At 50.9% G+C, this 15,664-nt stretch overlaps 2 protein-coding genes across 7 annotated transcripts in view; one reads left to right on the top strand and one right to left on the bottom strand.

Moving 5' to 3' along the window:
* Mp (collagen XV/XVIII-type protein multiplexin) overlaps positions 1 to 15,664 on the top strand; it is a 274,008-nt gene that overhangs the window by 92,022 nt on the left and 166,322 nt on the right. For all 5 annotated transcript variants that reach the window (XM_025304526.1, XM_025304525.1, XM_019842899.2 and 2 more), the window contains exon 4: positions 1,639 to 1,914. In XM_025304526.1, coding sequence (XP_025160311.1) covers positions 1,639 to 1,914 — 276 coding nt within the window. The remainder of the gene's footprint in view (positions 1 to 1,638; positions 1,915 to 15,664) is intronic.
* The window catches only part of LOC105186486 (uncharacterized), a 290,643-nt gene that overhangs the window by 209,963 nt on the left and 65,016 nt on the right, over positions 1 to 15,664 (bottom strand). The gene's annotated exons all lie outside the window — the stretch shown is intronic.

Raw genomic sequence — 15,664 nt, 5'->3', positions numbered from 1 at the left:
GGAAAATAATAGCGCGTGAGATCAGAGAGGCAAATGTCGCGCGGAAATGAAGGGGATGAGGTACGACGTCATATGAAATCACGAAGGAATCTGCTTTTACAGCTCGCTGGTTATTAGCTCCCCGAGCGCGCTTTATCAGAGCGGCCGTGTGAGACATTCTTGTGTATTCGGTCGCGCGTATAATCCTTCATCAGCAATTTCGAATGTTCCAGGCGGAATGCCCGACGACACCGTGGTCTTTGTGCCGCTCCACGTGAAATCCGCCCTTCGCGCGCGTAAAGTGAAGGCACCGGCCTTTAAAATCGCGAGCGCTTCAACTTTCAACGTGTAGAATACACATGCGCACGTTGAATACATATGTATTGAGCTTGATGCGACAAGTTCGTAGGAATTTGCACGGGCAGCCGAGAAAGAGAGAGAGAGAGAGAGAGAGAGAGAGAGAGAGAGAGAGAGAGAGAGAGAGAGAGAGAGCGGATACTTTTATAGTTAGACATAACCTTATTCAATAATGTATCGACCGTTTTTCTTTCTCCTCAAGATAGCGTGAGGTCGTAGGAAAAAAACGAGAAAGTAAAGTGTAAGCGCCTAACTGTAAAAGTACCGGCTTCGTATTTCTCGTAAAGAAGAAACCCTTGCGGATCAGCCCGGCGCACATATGCCGCGTTGAAAGTTTAAACGTGCGTATTTAAAGGCCAAGAATATCCAGAATTAGATACGTGCCCCGGCATATCGATACTTCTGCCTCGCGTTGTCTCGTGAAAAGCACAAAGGCACGGTCGGATTTCATTTCGCCTGAAAAGTCCGAAATTATCTGCATCGGAGCGGCCAGTGCGTCACGCGGACGCGAATAAATATCCCGCGGAACGGGAAAAGAGGAGAAACGAATCTTTGCGCGGGCATCGCGATATTCCGCGCGTTCCTCGCGCGATGCTTCCTCCTTTTATTATCATGTCCCGAACGGCAACCTCCTCCTCGCCGCTCTTATTATGCGATGCTGCGCTTTAAGCGATCTCTTAGCGAACGCTGTCTTCCGCTTGCCGATTCCCCGGCTACCGCCGCCGTTACACGTTCGATCTTCAAATTTCTCCCAGCCCCTCCAGCGCTGCGCTCCAACAGCCATTCTCGTAACATGTCATGTACGTGTTCCGAACAATAAGCGAGCGGGGGAATGCTTCGGACATTTCCGCGGGGGAACCTCAATACACCCGGAGATACTCGCAAATAATACTGCCATTGTTCAACACGTGAAATTGCTGCGGGAGTATACTTGCCGCGCTTTATTTGCTTGAATCACACAATTTCGCACGAGCTAGCCCACCCTCTTCAAGATTGATCTTGCGTGACTCGGCCGCAAGTGCGATTCGTCGATATACGAAAGACGCGTCTCGTCTTCGGACGCTAGCGTCTTTCGTCCAAACGAACAGCCGCGTTTACTCCACCGAGAGAGAGAGAGAGAGAGAGAGAGAGAGAGAGAGAGAGAGAGAGAGAGAGAGAGAGAGACGATTACTCGCTTGCGGCGGCGGGATCTCACGCGAGATTACCATTATCGCGATGATTCACGTAGCCGCAAGATACAGGAGCGATCTCTCGGCAGAGAGCTCGCAGCGAAAGCGTCCGCATTGACCGCATATTCCGCAGGACGGACCCGGCTCGAACCAGAACATCTCGCTGGTCTACACCAACTCGGACGAGCACTCGCTTTCGGAGGAGGTGGCGAAATTCACCGTGCCGAAGCTGACGAGGAAGTGGTCGAAGATCGTCATTAAGGTCTCCGCCGCCGACGTCACCTTCTACCTCAATTGCCATGAGATGGCGCGCCAGAGGGTCACCAGGATCCCCCAGAAATTAGTATTCGACACCGCCAGCACGCTCTACATCGCGCAAGCTGGACCGCACATCCAGGAACGATACGACGTGAGTACCCCCGACAAGAACAGTAGCTTCTCCGTCCTCGCGGTTCTCGCGCGCGCGTGCGCGCGCGCGCGCGCGCGAACGAGAAGAACGGACAAGGAGCGGAAGAAAAAAGGAAGAAGGAAGGAAGAGAGATTGGCATGCCGTGGGCGTTCGTGCGCGGCGCGCCGATGCGATTGCGATTGCGAAACGAAACGAAACGAAACGAAACGAAACGAAACGAACAGCGCTTGTTGCGCGGGAAATCGACGTAGCCGCGTTCTCGCAGCTCGCAGTTCGTACGCAGTACGAACGCAACGAGTAAAGAAACAAATGTGTGTGTGTGTGTGTGCGCGCGCGTTTCGAAGCGCGCTTCTTGCATCCCTTTTTTCTCGTCGTCGTCGGCTTTCTTTCTCTTGCCCTTTTGTCTTCGCGTTTGTTACGTCGACTCAAGTGACCGGCGCGGCGTTAAGCTCGTTTCGTTTCTCGTTTCGCGAGGCAGCGCCGCGCACCTTTTCTCTCTTCTTCCGGAGCACGACGTCGTTCTCGTCTCATTCGCGGGCAAACGCCCGGGAATCGATCCCGTTCTTGTCAGAATATTAAACGAATTCATTAAGGACCTTTTCCAAGGAAGGGACGCGCGCGCGTGCGCGCTGGGAAGATACGAATCCCTCGAGAACATTTAACCCTCTGGAAACCCTTTGTCCGCTTTCAAAAAGTGGCACAACGGGCAAATGTCAAAGTTTCACCGCGGAGTGTAAATAACGAGAAAAAATTTTTCGTGCATTTTACAATTAATGAATGCGCTTCAGTTTATTAATGTTTCATAAAAGTTGTTGGCAGCATTATCGCCTAGACGCTACAATCAGAGATCCAAACGACTCCTTTGTCACTTTTCCGATAGAAATCATTCCAATTTGACGGGAATATTTTATATTCTTATTTAACGTTTAATAAAGCTGAGAGGAAATAAATGTGTTTTCCCCTTGCAGTATGCGATTTTTTTTCGAGTATTTGTTTTTCGTTTTTTTAGTTACGCAGAAATAAATAAACAAAGACGATACACAGCGGTGAGCAAATCCAGTGATATTTTAAGAATGCAGGTACACGCGCCTCTTTTTTCTCAGAGTTACACGATAGAGGGTTCCCTTCGCCACTCAGCTCGCCGATTGCTCGGAGTGCGAGTGCGCGCCGCTAATTCCCCGCGATTGAGACGAGAACGGCGCTCGCGCTCGGGGATCCCCCGGCGAACCTTTAGCCTTACACACATGCTTCATTGTCGCCACTTGTTTCACGAGTCTCGTCGTATTAAGAGGGCACCGGGGGGATAAAGTTGAAAATAAAGCGCGGCCGTGGAATTAAACGCGGCGGCGACTCGTGGAAGTAAATCCGAAGCGGTATATCCTTTAAGAATTTAATACCGTATCTGGCATCCTGATAAAATAAGTAAAAAGGAGGTAAAAGGATGGCACGGACGTGAAGAGAGAGGAAACGCCGTCGGATAAGGCGCCGCCGCGCCCGGCTCGCGCGGGCGGCGAACTCGGAAGGAGAGTGAAGAAGAAACGAAATACCTCATCGAGATCCTATATATCGATGTTACAGATCTGTTGTCTCGCGGGTATCCACTATCGCTCTCTCAAAGAGCACTCGACGAACGGCTCGAGAGCCCTCCCCGCCCCCACCGCACACAATGAAAGACGACAGATTCTCGTCGGTCGAGCGTTTATGTTCCACGTTAGAGAGCGGCAATTTGTGTGATCGATCTTTTCGCATTAGCGGTAATTTACCGTCGACAAGAGACTCGCGGAAACATCAGACTACAAGCCAGCCAGAGTAGCAACCTGTTTGTCGCTCAACTCTGCGCTTGCGGTACGATTGCGGTACGTTGGGTTGTTGCGCGAAAGTAACGTGAAACGATGTAACGTACGCCGCGTGACGCGTGTGAGAGGGCGATGATGTATAAAAATAATGATTGCGATACCATTAAGGATATAATTTATACACGCATTATTATACATGCGGAATAATGAGGTAATGATAAATACGGGCGAGCGATGTTAAACCGGAACGTAATCGAAAGGCGAAGGACGCAACAAACGCGATTGCGATATAGCGAAACCGCAGGAGCGGCGGAGCCGCGATTCGAGCAAACATCGGCTTTGATCGCTTTGAAGTCTCGTTTCTCCAGACAATGACGCTTTTACGTGTAATCACGTTTCACGCGGTATAATTAATATCGCGGCATTATGCGCGCGCACGGCAGCGGCGTTTCAACGTATCATCGCGGCCCTTTAGAATCGCCGTATCACATTAACAGCAAGGACAGGCATGATTACGTATCATCGATACGAGGGAGAGGATAATTAGTCCTCGTCCTGGCGCAACATGATCACCTACGAGCGGGGGACGCGCCCACGTGTTGCACGTCGATGCGCGAAATGCATTGATTTGCTGGATCCTCCGTTAATTAGTCATTCGCGATAATAGGCGGACTGTGACACATTGCAATATTTCGCATCGGTAATGCGCCGCTGCTTTTATCTCGCTCCCGCGAGAATTCCCCTCTTCCTCCCTCTATTTCGTTTGTACTCTCCCCCCTGTCCCTCTCCCTCTCCCTCTCTCTGTCTCTCTCTCTCTCTCTCTCTCTCTCTCTCTCTCTCTCTCTCTCTCTCTCTCTCTCTCTCTGTTGAAATAATTAATTCATGTACTATGTTAATATATTTGTACCGAGCATCCACGGTTCTTTTATGGTTTCAGCCGTAACAACGCAAAATACATAGTAATTTTTCCATATTAATTAATATTTAGTTCCGAGCGCGACATATTTTATAAACGGGCGGACGCACGTACAGTGTGTGTGAGAGAGAGAGAGAGAGAGAGAGAGAGAGAGAGGCAGTTTGGAACTTTGTACATTAACTTAACAGGCTCTGCCAAAATCGTATACTTTGTAAAACCTAATTATCAGCCATCTTGTCGTCGGCGTGGCGAGGAGGAAATTCCCATTTCGGTCGCGCGTCTTCATCAAATGTGGAAACTACCGAAAGCTCTTGCGCTGCTATGGCGTACTCGCGAGCGAGACGCGAATACACGATTGAAATTTAAATAGCGGATTTTTAATGATTCGGTCGCGACCAAAATAATGAAACGAGGGCAATCGGATGACGGTGTGATAAAGGTACGGCTATAAAGTATCTCGCACGTACGACTACAGACATCGGGAAAAATGGAAAGGAAATGCGTAATGTCGCCGGCGGAGCTGATAAAATACAGTTTGCTCGAGTATCGCGGATAAAATATGAGAAGCGCGGAAAATATGAAAACGCGAAAAATATCCTCGGCGCTCGTCTTGCTTTAGCATATTTTCAGTTCATAAGCGCGCGTGCGCTCTCTCTGCTCAAGACTCCCTCCCTCCTTCCTGCCTCCTCCCGCGCTCTTTCCACCCTTAAGAAATCATCGAATTTTCCTCGGTCGCGCAGAATTACGAACGCGTGCGCAAATATGCCGCGAGAAGCGCGGAGAGACGCTCGTGCGATTTCCGCGATCTGTTCAGCGATTCTCGTCCAAAACGACGACGACGACGACGACGACGACGACGACGACGACGACGACGAGGAGAACGAGGAGGAGGAGGAAAAGGACGACGACGCGCGGTACGTGGCATCGCACCCGAGAGACATTCTTATCGCGCATCCGCTGTCGTTCTAGTCTCGCGGTGTCGCTTCCTGCGTCTCTCGTCTGACTTTTTCATGTCGTCCTGGAATAACAGCGAGCGCGGCCGCGCGACGGAAAAGTTCCGATCGGAACGATTTTCAAGTTCTCACCCCGCGCGGGCTAATCTCTATAAATTGTGGCGCGACGACGACGACTACGAGACGGACAAGGGATGTTTTGCGAGGTGGTAGTTCCGCAAAGAGGACGCGGATATGGGCCACCATTTTCTCTGGAGACAATGAGACATTCGTATTTTGTACCGCGGAAGCAATGAGGTTAACGCAGCGTGTACGCGAGCGAAAGTTTACGATGCTCTCCCCCTCTCTTTCTCCGCCTGTCGTTTTTGAAAATGTAACAGAGACCGCGCGGCGACAACATTGTCGTTTGGAAATTTCGTCCTGGCCTCTCCCTCCTCATCCCCGGCGGCCCTCGTCGTCGGGCCGAAGCGACGCGGACGCGTATCGCCGGACGCGAAATCATTTGCCGGGGAGTAAAACGCATTTCGCCAAAGTTGCCGAGAGTCCGCCAGATTGTGAAATTACTCGCGCACGCGGTAAATAATCGTCTGGCGATGCCATGCATGTAACGAGACACGCTATTCCGAAATTTATTTCTCTCATAATTTTGCCCACGCGCGCATTTTGATACTGATGAAAAATGTTATTATTCCTGCGTAGCTGCTGACCGAATTCGCGACCGACGGGAGAGCCCGTCTGCCGCGCTCGCACAGAGGGAAATGAATGTTTCTGTACGCACTGAATAAATAATAGCCCCGGCCGCTCGATTTTACATGCTATTTATAACGAGCGGTTGTTTGTCGGCGGTAATTGAATTTCTTTTGCGCGAAACACTCGCGCTGATTGAGCGTTAGCCCGGTCGACATCTTGGCGATGGACATCCCGTTGTTTCGTCGCGCGTTCAATGGAGGATTACTTTGCGAGTTGCTTATTATTACAGCGCGGTGCTTCCCACTGCCGCAATGCCGAAACGGAAACCGCTGTATCGCCGAATGAAAGATATATTAGCATAAATCCCGCTGAAGACCCGACGAAAATAGGACGAGCAATATTTATCGAACACGCTGATGCGTGGCACACAATTGCATACCTTTTATAAGATTTCTTGGCCTCTTAATTGAATCAGCGCGTTCGATTTCGAGGATATTCGAAAACGGCTGAACTCGTCCCGTCATTTTTACCCGCGCTCGCGCGGCGGCTGTCCGTTCGATTTCTTGACGTCTCCCTGCGCGAAAATCCCGAAAATGACCGGCTGGACGATCGATCTCGCCGACCCGAATCGAGCCCGGCGGACACGCGCGGTATCGCGACTTCCGGCGGCGCAGCGCGGCGCGGCGAAAGCGCCGGGAGCCCGAAGTGTTTTGGGCAATTTTGCCCGTGTTTGCGGTTCATCTCCGCGCCGGCGTCCGCAATATGCGCGGCATGTTCCAAAATTCGTAATTAAGATCCGGTATGTACGCAAATACGCGTGCGCGCCTCAAGTATTCAAAAAGTTCGCGGTGGCGCGCGTATAGATCCGTTCGCGCGGCAACGACCACCCACCCCCGCTCTCGCCCGGGCATGTTGCGAAATTTATGACAAGGACCCGTTCTCAGCTGAAAGATCCTCTGCGCGCTTCCACGCACGAAACGCTCGTATTATTCATACGTCTGATATCATAGCAATTACAAAGCTGGGGATTCCCGCACTCTGCAGACCCGAGTGTGTTATTTTGACACGTATAAGCTGCAGCTTTCTTCACGCGTTTCTTATCGCTTTGTCGTTATGAAATCACGTCGTTTGATGCTGATTTCGATATCACTTGACGCGTTTAAACGCGTTAAACGACGATGATTTAAGACGACAAAATACGCGTAAAGGAAGCTTCAGCTTATACGCGTCAAAATAACACACTCGGGTTTGCAGTGCGTTCACCGGATAATTCGTGCGGTATTCATCGCGGAGATCGCGCGGAGATAAACATCCGGATTTCTCATCGGACTGCGTCCGGAATTATTTCACGTGTGTCGAGCCGAAATTACGAGTATGACGAGTAAAATGCGCGCGCTCGCGCATCGGATCCCACGGCCGTCGGCGAATCTTTCCGTCATCATCTCGTCAAGGCTAACTCCCTTGTTACATTGGATAATTGGAGAACGAACAATGGAGTTACTTTCCGCAGCGCAGCGTAAATTTCGTTGATGTAATAATAAAATACAATAAAATATACGATACAACGCGCGATGATGCTAATATTAATAACAACAACAACGTTATTGGCTCTAAAAATTATTTACACGGCGGGGACAAGAGGAGGAAGGCAAGCGCCGCAGTTTGCGACAGCGATGATGCCACGGCACCACATATTTCCGCATCGTCGTGGAAATATGTCAGCTCTGTGTATTATGTCGCCACCGCGGAAACTAACTTCTACATCGCGGCCAAATTTGCATGGAATTTGCGCCGAAGCGCGAGGGCGAAATGGCGGAACAGTCATCGCCGAAAGAAGCCGGCGATATATCGCCGTCGTCGGCGCTGTCGCCACAACCGCGTCTCGATATATCGCTCTCTCGCCCGGCAAACGACACGGGGCTCGGAAAAATCGCGCAGGAGGGTACCGGCGCGCGAAAGCCGGCTGCCGAAAAGGCACGACCGTTTAATGCCGCGACATTAGAGGGAGGAGAAAAAAGGAGCAGAGGGACAAAAGAAAAGAGCCATTAACCCTCCGTGGCAACTGCGCCCTTCAGCGGCAACGGCCGCTCCGTATTATTACAAACAACAGCGACGTTACGAACGCCGAGACATTGCGAGCCATCGAGGTCGTGGGGGGGAGGGGAGGGGGGGGTGGGAGAAAAATTAGTGCGCTGCTTTGCGCGGGAAGCGAATTCCGCGATAAGAATGCCCCCGAGGATCTTCGCGCGGACGGAAGCCCATCCCCGCCGTGGAAAACAGGCCGCCGCGGAAGGAGAAGGAGGGGGAGTGGCAGAGGGCGGACAGAGGCAGCGTAACGAGGACGAAGTGCACGCGCATCGTGCGCGCCGGCATAAGTAAGCCAGGAACACGGCATACAGAGTCCCGGAGTGGCGCAAGGCTCTGTTGTACACTGGAATAAAAACGCAATGGTCGGTCGGTCGGCCAGGTCGGCCTCGTTTTCCACGAGACGAGCCTCGATGCGCGCTCGTGAGACCGGTGGGGTGGAAAGGGGACGACAGTTTCCTCGTAAGAAATTAGTCGCTCGCGGGAAACGTCAGCGAGGAAGGATCGCCGGCGCGCTTATTGCCCGGCTCGAATCCCACCGCTTGAGGAATTTCCATTGAAATTGCGAGCTATTTGTATAGCCGAGAAATGTTAATTCTGCCTGTATCAGTCGGAGGATGCGCGCGGCAGAAAAAGGGGAGAAGAGAATGGGAGCTCGCACGTGTAGGAAGAGTTATTGGGGCTCGCGACTGCATCGCGATCCTTATTCGCGCGAGTCTCCTCTGCGCGTTTGTAAATGTGCATAAATGTACACACACACATATATATATATATATATGTGTGTGTGTGTGTGTGTGCGATCAATTATCAAAATATGAAATGAAATATTACGATTATCAGACAAGCTGGAGACGGAGTCGGCCTAAATTTAAAGGACAATCATCGCGAACGAGGCAAGATTTCCCGAAGCGTGTCGTTTCCTTGCGCGTGTTCTGGAATTAAACGCTTCGCTAAATTGGACGGTTTATTATGCTCCAGGCGATAAATTAATCAGCCTTAACGGTCGATATCGTTTGTAACGAGTAATAATTCGCTGGCCGGGTCGAGCAAGCGCGCGAACGAGCTCTCTTCGGTAATCGTTACGGAGGAAATTAACCTATTTGAGAAAATAAGCTACGACGCGACGACATTGTCGCGAGACAATGTCTACTTGGAGGCCATCCTGAGGCGCGAGAGAGAGAGAGAGAGAGAGAGAGAGAGAGAAGGAGGGATGGAGGCAAAGGACGCTATGGACAGGCGCGAGTCTAATTAACCCGGAGCGCGACTCCGTTTAGCCGACATTAATTAAAGAGGCGCCGCGTGCGAGATGATATTTTTAACGGCGATTCGCGTGGCCTTGCTCTAGCCGGCCGTAAATACGATACACGCGATCATAAAATTTTAACTGTGCAACCAGACTTGCGGCTTCCTGCTCCTCGTGTGTCTTCCTCCTCTTTTTTTTCTACCACGCCCGTGGCACTTCCGTTCTCGCAACGAGGGTCATTACGGTGGTCCTGGGCTACGTCGGTTAGCGTGCGCGAGCGCGCGCGAAGGTTACTTCATTAGAAGAAATTAGCCATTTAGGAGCAGCCGGGCCCGCTAGCAACTCCATATACCTTCATTATTGTATAATCACAGGGATAATTACGCACTTGCAATATAGCGGTAAAAATTAACGAGTTTAATTAACGGATTAGCAAAAGGACGAAATCATTTCTTCCCGCGGCCGCGACGACGTGTACATACACGCGTTCGCGTCCTCGCGTTTGCGCGGATACAGATCGCCGCGCGCCGTCCACCGGGACGTTTCCCTAGGAATGCGTTCCGATGTCTATCCGACGGTTTAATGAATCCTAAATGTAAGACGCGGGAAAATAAAGGTACAATTACCGGGGAGATCTTTACTCGCGCAAATACGAACCCGAGTCGAGGACGTCGGCGGCAAGTTATATCCTCCCGTGCTACGTAAGATTACCCGCTCGTCTGGCATTTTCAAGCGGTACTCGCTTTTATCCGGCGTATTATAATTGATACGAGCACTACAATTAATTTAACGCTAAAATTATAATTAAACGAACGATCATCTCTCGTTAGTGTCGCAATTTCAACGCACACCAAGAATTATATTCTCGGACCTAAGATCCGAGAGTTTCCGAGACAGGAATGTAAAAAAGATGATGAAATGAAACAAGCATTTTTATTCCTTCATCAATCACTTTTTATGTCCGTGCACTTTTTAGAACAATGAAATTATTTCTCTGTTTTATTAAAAGATTGAGTAAATCGTAAGTCGGACTCTTCGTTTTTGAAAATAAAAGATCGTTCTACAATTCGCGATGATGATATTTTATTTTCAAAAAATTCGATCCGCACAGTTGCGTGATGAAGAAGTAATCTACGCCATGTTGCGAAAATTCATAATACTTCTTAGCAGTAGGAAAATTAATTTGTCGTTCTAAAAAATATATCGGACTAAAAGGTGATTAAATAATAAAAAGTTATGGCCTTGGACACACTGTTGGGCCTAACCACGGTATGTACTAATGTTCGCGCAGAAAAACAATTCGAGGCACTGCTTACCACCTGAAATAATCAATCACCAAACACGCACGCATACAACGCGGCCCATCTTTTATATTATCCTTTCTCCATATCTTCTCTCTCTCTCTCTCTCTCTCTCTCTCTCGTTCTCTCCATATTTATTAATCACGGCTAACACACGAGGTCGGAGCAGGCCGAGCGGCGCTTAAACGGCGCGAACCATTTTTCAAAAGACCCCGAAATCTCAGACGCCGTAATATATCTGCAGTTATCCGGCGATCGCGCAGCTTACGCCACGTTTTAATATCGCGCGTTACCGGCGAGCAAAATGAACGACGAGGGGGCGAAGGTGAGTATAAACGACGACGACGACGACGACACACAGCTCATCGCCTTCGTTTCGCTTGGATAGAGGCTAAATTTCGCTGAGGTTACGATTGCAGCGCGAACCGTCCGTTCCGCTCACGGAATGTCGCGAGAAAGAGCAAGAACCTCAGCAACGGGGAAGTCGCCGCCTCGGTGCAATTTTTCGTAGGTTCGACGAGCGCCAGCTCGTCCAGAGACTCCTCCTCGCACGCCGTTAATAAAACAGCGCGTGATAATTGATGCGCCGGAGCTCGGAGGATCTAAGCCCGGCGAGGCGTCAACGTCAGTTAGCGTTTGACTAGGTGGCGCGTTAAAATTTTCTTTCCCTACGTGTACGTATAATCCATCACGTCGGCGGGGTCACGACTGACGGGGCTAACTAATTGGAGTTAGTCGACAAAGACCAAGGTCGTTAAACGAGATTACCGATGCGGCGGATCCTCCGCGAAAGTACACCCCCTGATCTAATTTCGATTATTATCCTCGCATTAGCGCGGGCCTCACGCTGACCGACGACTGACCGACCCGCGGTCAACGAAACCCGCGTACTTTGCCTTCTGCAAGTGAGGATTGTGTTACGGGAGCGAGCTCGTACTTAATACATCTGATTTTTCTCTTGGATGCGCGAGCGCGCAAAAGAGAGAGAGAGAGAGAGTGCGAATAATACCGCGCCAAATAGAATGGTCGAAAAATAACGCGGCGTCTCCTGATTTCTGCGTTTCTAAGAAAGAAACAGAGAGAGAGAGAGAGAGAGAGAGAGAGAGAGAAACTCTCACCTCCAATTTGCCGGATTATCCCCGCGAATGGACGCGGAATGAACAAGACGGGGAGCCCGCGCGAAGCCAATGGGGTGGCCTCGTTCCGCTTTTCTCTTCGGCGAACTCATTTAAATACTGATGGACACGGATTATTTTCTTGCCATAACCGCCCGCACACTCGGCCCCATTCTCTCGGCTCTTCCGCTCTCTCGCACTACATACATCTCGTTTTCTGTGTTCTTCGACCTCTTCCTCGTCCCGTTTCCCACTCACAGGCCCTCTCCTCTCCTTTCGTCTCCTCCTCCTCCTCCTCCTCTCGCTTCGCGTGACGCGCGGTCACGCCGCCGTTGTGCCGCGCGCGCGACGGACAGTAAATTGATTATCGATTCCGAATAAATTACGCTCGCCCGCGTATACCCCCTCGATCAGTGCTCTCTTATCTCGGACCGCGACAGCAACGATGAGGGGAGGGCTTGAAGCACAGCCGAGAGTATTGCGCGCGCGCGCGCGCGAGAGAGAGAGAGAGAGAGAGAGAGAGAGAGAGAGAGAGAGAGAGAGAGCGTGAGCGCGCGCCGTCCTTCCGTTTTATTTAAATCGTTTCGCGCACGTGCGATGTCGGTGACCGGCTTGAGAGATTTGAGCCGCGATATCGGGCCATCGTTGGAATTACGTCCAAGTAAGAGGCAAGGAAGAGAGAGAGAGAGAGAGAGAGAGAGAGAGAGAGAGAGAAAGAGGGAAAAAGAGGATAATCGAGATACTAGTAACAACGCTGCATATCGCTCGCGCTTGGCTCGTTTCCGCTCGTTCAGCGCGCGTTCCTTGTATAATAAGCGGATATTTTATTTCCCCTCGCTCGCGTTCACAGTCTGCGCGCAACACCATTCGTTGCAGTTGGTAATAAATATTTGTCACGAGCGAGCGCGTTTGTCGAAACCCGGCAACAATTTAGATAATTTACACCCGTTTAACGCGTTATGAAACGAGTCGATATGTGTAGAATTAATAACGTCACGTAATAATTTGGGTCATTCATGGCCTGTTTGTTTAACGTGCCGTCAAACGGTCGGTTTATCTAATGCGCGGCGAAAGTGAGGATTGCGCGCAATGTCCTGCGCCGATTTGCATCGGTAAAAAGTTTCAGGAGGGCTGTAACGCGCACGCGCGCGCGGAACGGTGAAATATCGCCGTCTTATCAGCAAGTATTCTATATTTCGACGGGGTGTCGTTTCGACGGCTTTCAAGAAGACGAAAGAAGGGAGAAAGGGGGGAAAGAGAACTCAATCATTCGCTGGTCTCATTTCCTCTTCGTTCTTGTTCCTTCCCTTCTAACCTTCTTTTTTTCTTCTGCTTTTTTCTTTCTCTTTTTACCTCGACCGTCCGTCAAATCTGTTTTATACGACTCTGGCCGCTTGAAAAATAAATGGCTCAAATAAGCCACTGCATTGGCCGGAAAATTAGTTCCAGTTCCGGCGATAAGTTATCCGCTCGACGAGAATGGACGATAAATCTGGCGAGTTGGTGGACGCGTCGGATTCATAAAAGTTCGTCAATATCCCATCGGATCCCGCGAAACGATTGAACTTCATTATACGCCGGCCAAGTTCATCGAAAAACTTGACCCGCGCGCGCGCGCGCGCGCGATTATGCGAATAAATCCACGGCACACAAAGGGCGAGACGCGAGGGTGGATTTCCATCGAGGCAACGTTGACCTTTGAGCGTCTCTGAGCACGGACGCAAACAAGAAACTTTCCTTCCTCACGCGCTCCCCGAGCGTTCCGCGGCGCTCCCCCGCCCCTCCTCCTCCCCCTCACTCACCCTCACGGAAAATCTTGAAAGCGCGCGGTAAACCGGAAATGATGGGAAAGTAATTAGCCGGCTGTTTAGGAATTTAACGGCGCGCGTCCGGGAAAGAGTTTCCGCACGGGGCGAGGATTCGTTCGGCGCGAGTTAATTAAACCGGTCGCGCTCTCGAAAGCGAAAAGATTCTCGATCGGGCAGACAGCCGGTCGAGTATCGCGTGAGCGCAATTTGCAGGCTGTCTTTCTTGGCCGGCTTCGAGCGTACCCTCGACAAAATGCATAGCGCCGCGACGCTGATGGCGCGTTGGGATCGAGTAGAAATTAATCCTCAATTCGAGAAACTATTTTACGAAGAGTGTACCTCTGCCCTGCCCTGCCCCGCTCCGCCCCGCCCGTCACCCCGCCGTTCCCATTCTCGTTCGCGCCCCTCGCGCCCCGTCGGCTCGCTATCACGGAAGTTGCGCGAACAATGCCTGATTGGCAGCACGGACTCTCGCGCGTCCGCGGATAATTATGTTTTATTGGTAGGTGTAATTGTGTTATTTTCATAACAATTGACACAGCGCAGTGATTTTACGCTCGTTTGCAGCCATCCAAATTAATAACCGAAATCGCTCCGTTAATTTCCATTCTGACCGAACGATAGCAGCAGAAATGATGAAAACGTGATAACACGCGGCGGGATCGGGATGAGAACGAACGACGCGGAAGCCCGAAACGCGGCTATTAATCCAATAGATGATGCGTTTTTTTCTTTTTTTTTCTTTTTTCTTTTTTTTTTTTTTCGATCAACTGTACACGCGCTCTAGTCTATTTTTATTAGGAGCGTGCCACACACGGACGTGTGTTTCCGTGTGTGTGTTCCTCGCGCTTTATACGCGCGCAACTCCCGATCGTCGTTCGCATCGACCTCGCGGCTTGAATATCGAAAGAGGGTAATCCACTAATGGCGCCCGGCATCACTTAAATGTACATTCGTACAAACACACAAACGGACGTTTCGTGAAAATGATATTTTATCTTATCAGTTTCATCGCGCTGTCGCGTTATCGTTGCTTAATTTTCGATCGATGCAGCTGGAAGCTGGTGTGTGTCGATACCCGCGGAAATACTCGCGGCTGCGTTTCCGCCGACGCGGCTGATGCGTGACGCCGCGAAAAATGTAACACTCCGGACGACAGCGCGCGAGCGCGCGATGAATACAGCGCGGCGGAAATTCGCCGGAGGCCGGCCTTTCCAATCCGCGCGGCGGATTGCGGAGATTAATATGCGTCGCGACGTCGCATTTGTATTCGCGCGATTATTGTCACCGGGCTAACTAAAACATTATCTTGTCAATCCGCGCATCGGCCGCTAATTCGCGAGTAATCAACGGCGCAGGGTGCCGAAAATGCGAAATCCGCCGGCTGACTGCCGCGGCGCGGCGCGGCGCAATCGCTGACTGATTAAAATGCGTTCCGCGCATGTCGGGTTAGCATAAGCAAATTTTTCCTGGCCATTTTTTCGCCGCCTCCCCCTCCCCCGCCACCACCCCGCGAGACTCACTTTGTTTTCGCCCGCTTGTTTGCACCCCTCCCCCCGCCGAAACAACGCGGGGTAATTGCCTGTCGGTCGCCGCTTGCCGCCGAAAAACAACCGGCGGAAATTAGCGCGACGCCGATATGATTAACTCGCCGGAGCGACCGGCTGGCGCCACCTTATCGCTCGCGAAGCTGAATTCTCTCCACCAGGCGCGTATAAGTACAATTTTATCGCGTACGGTTGAGCATCTCGTGTGCGAGGGTGTGTACGCGATCGAGATTCCTTCGCGAATCTCTCGGATGCTCGCGAGGCAAACTTTAATAACGACGTAGACACGTTAACTC

This window comes from Harpegnathos saltator, unplaced genomic scaffold (assembly GCF_003227715.2).
Source record: "Harpegnathos saltator strain DR-91 unplaced genomic scaffold, Hsal_v8.6 scaffold620, whole genome shotgun sequence".
In the NCBI taxonomy this organism is placed as follows: domain Eukaryota; kingdom Metazoa; phylum Arthropoda; class Insecta; order Hymenoptera; family Formicidae; genus Harpegnathos; species Harpegnathos saltator.
This window is presented reverse-complemented; position numbering and strand designations above follow the sequence as displayed.